Below are 9,873 nucleotides of genomic sequence, written 5' to 3'. Positions count from 1 at the left end.
CCAGCTGGACTGTGACTGAAAAAGCATGGGATAAAACCGGACTCTCTGAACATGGAGAGCAATGAGGGCTGATGAAAAGCCAAGGACAATGGCACGGGGTTTTTATCCTACTTCATGTTATGGCTTTGTGGGAGCCTAGCCAGTTTGGATGTTCACCTTCCTAGTCATGGATGGACGGGGGGAGGACTTGGGACTTTCCACAGGGCAGGGAACCCTTATTGCTCTTTGGACTGGAGAGGGAGGGGGAGAGGAGTGGGGGAGGGGAAGAAGGGTGGGAGGAGTGGGAGGGAAGTGGGAGGCTGGGAGGAGGCTGAAACTTTTTTATTTCCTTTTCTCAATAAAATAAAAGTGAAAAAAATAAAAATAAAAAAATACGTGGTGATAGTGGAAATTGACAATTATAAACTACCTTGAGCTGGATAGCTAGGTGACCCTGTGACAGGTACATTGTTAGTGCCAGGTAAATGATGGGTGTAGTGTAAACTTTTAAAGCTAACATTCTCCAGTTGTTTATAGTTTTTCATGCTAAGTCTTCCTTTCTTTGGCATTCTCTTGTTTGAGGCAGCTTCCTGGCAGTGGTTATACTATCCCCTCCTCATCACCTTCCTCATCCCCCCAATTTTGCTAATATCTCTCCTAAAATAGTATAAAAGATGCCACCTGATAGTGACCTGGTAGAAAACAATTTATTCTTTAGAAACCCAGGAATTTCTCTCCTGTTACATGCAATTTGATGCTGATTCTAATGCTGCCCACTCCAACTTAAACAGCTATGAAATCAGGCCTTCTCCTCTGAACTTACGCAAGTGCCCCCTCTTGAAACCTAAACATCACATCTCATATTTAACCCATGAGAACGTCTGTTGTTGCTTTTGCTTCACTTGAGTCTTCTAGTTAGAGAATTATAGGTTTCAAGTTTCAAATATTCTTCATTAAAAATGCTAAGAGCTGGTGGGATGGCTCAGTGGCTACGAGCACTTCCAGTTTGGTTCCCAGAACTCTCATCAGATGAGTGACAGCTTTCTGCAATTCCAGCTCCAGGGAATTCAAAGCCCCTGGTCTCCTCAGGGACCTGTACTCATGTACATACTCACATGCAGACATGCACAAGCATGTAATTAAAAATTAAAAGGTTAAAAGAATGTTAAATAAGACAGGCAGGGAAGGAGCCTCAAGGCACACCGCTCAACACCTCTTGTACATCTAGCATAGAAATCGTATACATTATTAATAATTATATTATGGGTAATGATGTTTCACAACTTATAGATTGCTTTCACACACATTAGCTTCTTGATACGTGGTCCAAAATGGCCAGTGGCAGTGTGTGCCAGTGTTATCCATATGGTGGTATATATGAATACTGAAACTCTTTTGCTAAAATCAAGATTCACCATATCTAATAATGTTCTACTGAAATAAAATCTTATTGAGTAGCAAATAACATAACACATATTTATATATTTTGTTTATGGGGCTATGGTGAACATAAAAATCCTGTAGGACTCTGCAAACACACACACACACACACACACACACACACACACACACACACACACACACACACACAGAGGTGTCTGGGCAGTAGTCACGAATAAGACAGTAAATCGATTTGTCTTTCAACACTTTTGCGAATTCAAAGGAGATGACAGAATCTCACCCCCAAAAATTTTCAATAAACCCCGAATGTCAAAACATAACTGAAATCTTTTTAGGAACTTTTAATTTCAGAAGAGAGTTTGTGTTTTTGAGAGAAAGCTGCCTCCTCACCCCCGCAGGTGTAGTCATGGGTTTAGTCTGTTGAAAACTTCTTCACCTAGGGTAGAGTAGGGGAATGAAGAGTCCATTGCCCTCCCTGCGTTTCTTTTTTGTCCAGGTATTCATCCCTCCTAACTACTGTGGGTGTTCCTTACATCCCGGATTTCTCGGGAGACTTGGGAGACTAGTGACAGCAAGCCAGAAGCAGAGTAGAAGCCTGAATGTTTCTGACTACAAGACCTGGTGGAACGAGAAGCTCAGGCTCCTGGACCGGGGGCGGAATACGGCTCCTAAATTCGGTGACGCGCAGGCGCAGCGGGCGGGAAGGTCTCGGGCCCACTTCTTCCGCGGCGTGCGCCTGCGGCTGCGCACTGAGTCGCCGCCATCCCGGAAGCGCTGGGCTGAGTTCGCGCCACGTCTCTCCTGGCGGCCCCTCCCCGGTCTCCGCAGTCACTGAGTCCCAGCCGCGGCTCCGAGCACCAGATTCAGAGCATCATGGGCAGCGAGGCCCCTAGCGCTTCATCCTTCCAGATGTTGCTACTGCTGTTGCTGCTCCTGCTTCGGGCCGAGCGACTGCGGGGCGCCGAGCTCACCTTCGAGCTGCCGGACAACGCCAAGCAGTGTTTCCATGAAGAGGTGGAGCAGGGCGTGAAGTTCTCTCTGGATTACCAGGTGCGGCCCTAGCCGCCTCTCCACACCCGGGCACTAGCGCGCCGCCATCCGGAGAGGCTAATAAGATTAACCACCAGAGGCTGCGGGTGTCAGGGTTAACCCCCGACGGGTTGACGTCTCCTTGAAAAGAAACGTTTGTATCATCCAGAGTCACCCCGCGCCCCCACCGAAGTGGCCCAGAGTAGTTGGGGAGTTAGGCAGGCTTCAGGTGAGCGACGAGGAGGGGGAGGCACGTCGCCAACCCTCGTCCTGCAGGATTGATCTCCCCAGGTACCTTTGACTCTATGAACCCCAGTATTAACTAGTTGACACAGGCCGACAGTTTGTCCCAACTGTTCCTTGGGCTGCATTTCTTGCAGGTGCTGAAGCCAGCCGCATCTTTTACAACCGGGGTTGGGGTGAGCCAGCAGCAGTGATTTAAGGGGTGTTTGGAAAGGAGGGTTCAGCACAGATTTTGCGGTGTTCACAAGGAGAATCTCCCTCCCCTTGGTGTGGTTATTCGGCTTGTCTCTTACCATATGGCTCAGCGAAGTCAGGTCCTGCACTTTATCTCCCTGGACATATCAACTAGCTAACAGTTGCCTTGGAAAGGGTCTGCTCTCTAGGGTTAGTGAGCAGGTCTAGGGTCAGGATTGGAGGGACGAATGAGCATGTTGGGTCAAGACTTCTGGAAGTGAAGTGACACAGGCAGCCCAAATGGTGCACCCTGAGCAGCCCTTCTGTGGTAGAAGCTCTGAAGGATGCTTCTGTTTGAAGACAACTTCATGTGTGATGGAGTCACTGATGAGACCACCCTCACGTCTGTGGACAACGTGCAAAATGTGTGTATGTGCCTGGCTCAGCATCGGCGGTTTAAGACCAAGAACAGCGTTTTTAGTGCTGTAGCCAGTGAGGCTCCCAAAGCCATCAGGGTAGGCATACCCCGACATTGAGGGTGGGAGGGGGTAGTCTATAATCACCAAGGAGACGAGCCTCTGGGCGTGTCTGTGTGGGAGTTTCTAGGCTAGATTGAAGTGGGAAGAACCACCCTAAGTATGGGTACCATCATTCCTTGGGCAGCGGTCCCTGGCTGAATAAGGAGAAAGCCAGCTGAACATCAGCGTTCATCTCTCTCTCTGCTTCCTGACTCTGGATGCCATATGAGCATCTGTCTCATTCTCCTGACATCATGACTTCTCCTCCATGGTGATTTGGGAGCTAAGGTAAACCCCTTCTTTCCTTAAATTGCTCTTGTCAAGTATCATGTCGTAGTAACAAGAAAAATAGGAAGTGAAGTGGCCACTGTCACTTACTTAACTGCTCCGTTTGTGTTGGAAAGTAGTGAAGGGTAAATTATGAAATGCTTCCCAGTGGTCACTGTTAGGGTCAGCAGTTTGAAGTATTGGTTGCCCCCAGTAACAGCACACTTTTTGTGGTTGTCAGGTTATCACTGGAGGCCACTACGATGTGGACTGCTATGTGCAGGACCCCTTGGGGAACGTCATCTACCGGGAGACCAAGAAGCAGTATGACAGCTTCACACACAGGACGGAGGTCAAGGGCGTTTATCTGTTTTGCTTCAGTAATGAATTTTCCACCTTCTCGCACAAGACCGTCTACTTTGACTTCCAAGTGGGTGACGAGCCCCCCATTCTCCCAGACATGGGGAATAGGGTCACAGCTCTCACTCAGGTGAGTGGACGTGACGGAGGCGGTACTAGGGGAACCCTCCTGCTCTCAGCGTCTTCCGGCTTTTCTGTCCCCATCTTAGGTGCTGAGCAAGAATCACCGTCTAGCTCTAAAACACTCCGTTCCCCTTCTAGTCCCTTCTTTACCCAGAACCCTTTCGTAGCTGATGCTTCATCCTTCCAGCTGTCTTTCTCTGACATAGCACCTCTTTCGAAATTACGCCATGCACCTCTCTGCTCTGATTGTGAAGACCAAAGTCCTGCTTCAGGAGTGTATTGGTAAGGGTAACACAAGCTACCATAACAAACCCATATGTCAGTGCCTCACACACTGTTCTCAGGATGGCCTGGAAAAGGCTGGTGGGTGACCTGGGAATCCAGTCTCTTGGGAATCTCATTTCTTCTTCATTTTCTCCTTTTTCTTTCTTCCCCTCCCTCCCCCTCTTTCTTCATCTCTGCCTCTCTTCCTCATTCCCTTCCTTCCTTTCTATTTTATTGTTTTGCTGAACCCAGGGCCTTGTGCACGCTAAGCACAGGCTCTGCTGCAGAGCTGTATCTCTAGCCCCAAGGCTCTTTCTTCTCCCTTCCCTCAGGCTTCAGAGTTCTCTGCCTTTGGATGCCAAAAGGAGAAATGAGAATGGCACAGCTAGCCCTTCAAAGCCCTGGCCTGTAGCCACACACGTAACTTCCAATCATGTCTCCTTGGTGAGCACTTGGGTAGCAAGTCAGGATGAGAGGGTGGCTACCAAGTACAGTCTCTGAGCAGCAAATCCCCACTGTGGAAGAGAAATGCTGACATTTTTCAAAGTCGGTTAGTTTCCATTGATTCCCATGGCTCTCGAGATGATTGACTAACCCCTGCCTTCATCCTGAGTTCTCCCTGCTTCTGTGTAAGCTCCTCCTTCCTCTCACACATAGGCTGGGCTTCCTGAGGGCCAGGACTCTGCTATCTGTTTGCTCTTTTATTCTCAATACCCCAGCATATGAGTCGCTGCACCCAAAGGAGCTCACCAAATATTTGTCTTATGACTGATCACCATGGCTTAGAAAACCTGTAAGACAGGAATAACTCTCTGTGGTACATTTATTCTAGGACCAAAGCCAGAATGGCTCAAGTATTTAAAGAGACCGACATTTCCCTGTTTGCACTCTAAGGAGATTTTATGTTCTGTTTCTCTTTGGCTTGTGCCCAGTCTTTTATCATGTCAGCACAGCTAGAGGATAGAGACTCATTGCCTAGTGCAGTAGCCACTATGCACATTTGACTCTTTAAATAAAAGAAGATCCAGCCAAAGGCACAGATTGTTCTGTTGGTCACTGATGAAACTGGAAGATTTCGTAAGCCTGAGTTTAAGGGCTCCCTTGTGTACCAGTTGGAGAAAATAAGAGAGAAAAGGTAATGAGTTAGGGCAAGAGAAAGCCTTCCTGGAGCCTGGGTTCCCATGTGATCCTATTGCAAGGAGAAGGGCAGGTGGAGTTCGTGAGTTCCCCTTTTACCACTATTGTATGGTTTTACTCACTATTGTATGGTTCCCCTTTTAGCCCGTTCCTGTTTTCCCACATCCCTTGAAGCAAGGCAGGGCACCGACTAACTGAAATTTTGTGGTGACAAGCTGAAGAGCTTTCTGGTAGACTAGCACCAATGGGAGGCCCCAGTGGATGGGGAAATAGCATGTATTTATAAGGCAAGGGAGTGCTCTCGAGTGTGTCACTGTCGGTGGCATACTGCTTTGGGGTGGGCTTATGCCATGCGTCCTAATCGTGCACTGCGGTTTGGGTGTGGTTTTCACCCCCCAGAGGTTCATGTGCTGGAGGCTTGGTCTCCAGTGTAGCAGAATGGAGAGGTGATGGACTTGTGCTGAAGTGTCAGGCTAGGGCCAAGGGTCACAGGAGTTCCCAGCAGTGGATCAATTGAACAGGGAAGTGGGATTATTGCATACAGCTGTACAAGGAGGTGGGGTTATTACATACAGATAAGCAGGGAGGCAGTGTTGTACTGTACAGTTGAAAAAGCAGCCAGGCTCAGTTAATCTTGGTAGGAACAGTCTCTGTAAGGTGCATCTTCAGGCTGTAAAGATCTGGGAGAGAAAGCTACAGTGGACATTTTCTGCATAGACTATTAACATTTGCACTAGGACCAGGAGGGAAGTCTTTGTCATTGCTCTGAACCTAACCTAGGGACAGCTTCACCACTTCCTATGGGTCTAAGACGTTGGAATACTTGATCATGCCCACGTCAACAACTCACATCTACTCAGGACTTTATTCGCTTAGGCTTCCCCCACTACCTCTATTAACATTAACCAACTCTATTTTGCATTTTTATTTTAAAAGATTTATTATTTTATTTTATGTATATGAGTGTTTAGCCTGTAAGTATAACTGTACACCATATGTATGTAGTGCCCAAGAAGGTCAGGAGAGGGTATCTCATCCCTTGGAACTGGAGTCACAGCTGTGAACAGCCATGCAGGTACTGAGAATCAAACATGGTCATCTGAAAGAGTAGCCAGTGGTCTTATCCATGAGTCATCTGCCCATCCCTATTATTATTATTATTATTATTATTATTATTATTATTATTATTATTATTATTATTATGCCATCATCTGGAGCATGGGTATTTATTGGAATGTAGTGAGAGTTCCTCTCCTGGCAATAGTTAACTGCCATATGGATCCTCAGTGACTGGGCCTTGTGACCCCCTCCATAACAGAATGTTGACAGGTCCAGTCTTGTGCAGGTCACACAGCTGCTGGAGTCAGACCTTATGCAATAGTTGTCTATTGCCACAGACACAGTGACTGAATGCTACACCCATCTCTCTTTCACAGCTCTGGGTACCAAGAGTCTGGGCATGCTCATTGGTCCTCTGCTCAGTCTCAGAGCTGAGATGGAGTTGTTGACCATGCTGTGCTCTTACCTAGAAGAGGAATTGTCTGCTTCTTGTTAGCCAGGTTGTTGGCCAGATTCAGTTCTATATAGTCATGTGACTAAGGACCTTATTTCATGGCCAACCATTATGGTGTCAGCCCCTTGAGACATTTTGCTGATTTTTGTAGGGGTTGTCTTCTTTCAGCTAGGGAGAATGTCTGCTGAAAGGGATGTGAGTAGATCAGGCCCCAGGATCATCTCCCTCCCTTCCTGATTTAAGTTCAACTGTGCCTAGTAACTGTAACCACAGGAGTGATGGCTCCCTTGTCATAAGTTCCTGGGTGGGGACCAAGGACTGGTGGTGGTGTTCAAAACATTTTCAGAGATCTGCCTATGACAGACTATTTTAGGAGGCATATGTAATTGTGAAGTGGTATGTGTTACATGTGAGCATATGTGTGTATATGCACGGTTGTGTGTTCACATATGTTTATGATTATCCATGAAGCTGTAGGCATCAGTCATACAGTAGATAAGCAGTGGGTTCAAAGTTGGGCATAAGTGTGTCGAGTTCACACTGCTGTTATTAGCTTGTGTGCCTCAAGTTCAAGGTGCCTCTTTGGGCCTCAGTTTCCCCATTAGTAGGGATAAGTAAGCTAAAATCTGACTCTCCTTTACCAAGGGTGGTGATCATGCCTGTCAAGGCATTATAAAAATTAAATAAGAGAAACAGGATAGGGCTTGCACCCAAAGGAGCTCGAAACACAGTCAGATGCTAATTCTGTCGCTTACTAAGCATGTGTGATTAGACAAGATACGCTCTCTGAGCTCCCGCTAGGCTTTACTGTCGGATTATGAAACCACATAAAATGTTTAACATAGGAAGTATCAGTGGATTATGCCTCGGATGCTGCTGTGACCCTTGGCTGCTGGATTCCACCCTTTCTGACTTACTGTTCGCAACTGACTGTTTCTCTTCCCACCTAGATGGAATCTGCCTGCGTCACTATTCATGAGGCTCTGAAGACTGTGATCGACTCCCAGACACATTATCGCCTGCGAGAGGCCCAGGACCGAGCCCGAGCTGAAGACCTTAATAGTCAGGTGTCTTACTGGTCTGTCGGAGAGACTATTGCCCTGTTTGTGGTCAGCTTCAGCCAGGTGCTACTGCTGAAAAGCTTCTTCACAGAGAAACGACCTCTTAACAGAGCTGTCCACTCCTAGCGACGCTGGACCACACCACAGCCCCTTGCACCCTCCGGTCTCTGGTTCCTGCAGGGATGGGGGTGTGACCCGGTGTGAAGGGAGAGCTGCAGGGAGAGCAAAGGCCACACTTTGTTGTTTGTGCACATATCTGATCCTTGCACTCCAGCAACTGAAGCTCACAGATGCCAGTAATCTGTAGCATCTAATTGTATTGTGTGTGCAACATTGACCAAAAATGTTTACGGGTCAGCCTAGGGATTGGCCACTGTTGGGGAGGGTCAGTGATCCAGCAGCCAGTCTGTGGGAGAACTCCAAGCACCTGGGTCTCCAGGGCAGCTTAAGATTCTGCCACTGCTCCAAGATACATGGGTCATTACATTGTTGTGTCCTCTTTCATCTGGACATCAAGATCTCTCAGTTATGGCCTTTCTTCCCATAGGCCTCTCTGTACCTTAGGATATCAGGTCTAATCTGGAAGCAATAGGGTCAGCTGTACAATCAGGACCCAAATGGAGAGTGGGTGTCCTTGGTGAGCTCTAGCTCCTGGAGGCAGAACTGTGCTAATAAAACCCACGTTTGAGCACTCTGGAAGGGCGTGCCTCTGTTTCTTTGCCTTAAAGGAAAGTGTGATAGAGAAAGTGGGCGTTCTGGAGCTGTATGCAGTGTGGGGTAGAAATGTGGAGAGGAGCCAGTGAGCCACGCCTCTCCCAAGGGAATAGAAATAGGAAGACCCCCTTCCCATTCCTGTCACTCACCGGGATGTGCACAGGCTGTATATAAATGGTTTCCTCCGTGACTACAGCCAGGCCCTGTCTGCATGATCAGATGCTGTCTTTCAATTCACACCTGGGCTGCCTCTATCCAGACTGACAGAGCATACCTCTCACACCTGGGCTGCCTGTACCCAGGTTGACCGATCACACCTCTCACACCTGGGCTGCTACTTTTTGATTTTTGTTTTGAGACAGTTCTTGCTATGTAGCCCAGGTTAGCCTCCAATTCTCAATCCTCCCTAGGGCTGTTTTAGCTGGCGTGCATCATCATATCTAGCTTTGACCTGTATTTCTTAGATGTTCCCTAACTGCAGACTCTTTGCCAGCCCAGCTATTGTGCGATCTGCCAACCTGAACATAGAGTCGCTGAGGAGTCCAAGGAGTCAAGACTCGCTGTAATACTTCTCATGTCGTTCTGAGACAGCGAGAACGGGGAGAGAGAGAGCAAGAGCATGTTTTCTCACTTACAGAAAAACAAAACAATAGAATTGCTAATGCTTTCTGCTTTATGAATATAGCCTTATTTAACTGTCAAGAGCACAGACTGAGGGAGATGCTGCCCTATTCATTCAGTTTTGGAGATAATGTTTGCAATGAAACTTACAGCTGGTGCTTATTGTTTGCCAAATATTTTTGATCAATTATATACTAATAACAAGTTTAATAATTACCCAGGCCCAAAGACATAATTTTTAACATGTTGAGTTTTTCAGTTTTCCAGCCCATGAAGCAAAATTTAAAATAAAGGACCTTTAGATAGAGAAATCTAGTAGGATGCTGCAAAGAAGAATTTCGAACACAGAATAAGTGTGGTGTGTAGAAGAGATGAATGGACATGGGAATTTAGGGAGGAAAGAAAAGTGGAAGATCTGAGCACATACTGGATGTCAGACAGCAACTCACTTTGATGCCTGATGCTGCAT

General features: G+C 47.2%; 1 protein-coding gene across 1 annotated transcript; it reads left to right on the top strand.

Annotated features, from left to right (window-relative positions):
• The first annotated feature begins 2,143 nt into the window (after positions 1 to 2,143).
• Positions 2,144 to 8,768, top strand: Tmed3 (transmembrane p24 trafficking protein 3). Its single transcript, XM_005366636.2, has 3 exons — positions 2,144 to 2,430; positions 3,853 to 4,101; positions 7,959 to 8,768. The coding sequence occupies exons 1-3, from the start codon at positions 2,254 to 2,256 to the stop codon at positions 8,193 to 8,195; spliced, it is 663 nt and encodes a 220-aa protein (XP_005366693.1). The 5' UTR covers positions 2,144 to 2,253; the 3' UTR covers positions 8,196 to 8,768.
• The last annotated feature ends 1,105 nt before the right edge of the window (positions 8,769 to 9,873 follow it).

This window comes from Microtus ochrogaster, unplaced genomic scaffold (genome assembly GCF_000317375.1).
Source record: "Microtus ochrogaster isolate Prairie Vole_2 unplaced genomic scaffold, MicOch1.0 UNK12, whole genome shotgun sequence".
Lineage (NCBI taxonomy): Eukaryota > Metazoa > Chordata > Mammalia > Rodentia > Cricetidae > Microtus > Microtus ochrogaster.
Note: the sequence above shows the minus strand (reverse complement) of the source record. Positions and strands in the feature narration are given on the sequence as shown.

Bases quoted from the DNA above. Each gene is read 5' to 3' on its own strand.
- Tmed3 (XM_005366636.2), top strand. From the start codon at position 2,254: ATGGGCAGCGAGGCCCCTAGCGCTTCATCCTTCCAGATGTTGCTACTG. The intron at 2,431-3,852 runs GTGCGGCCCTAG...TGTGGTTGTCAG, and splicing joins AGTTCTCTCTGGATTACCAG to GTTATCACTGGAGGCCACTA. The intron at 4,102-7,958 runs GTGAGTGGACGT...CTTCCCACCTAG, and splicing joins GGGTCACAGCTCTCACTCAG to ATGGAATCTGCCTGCGTCAC.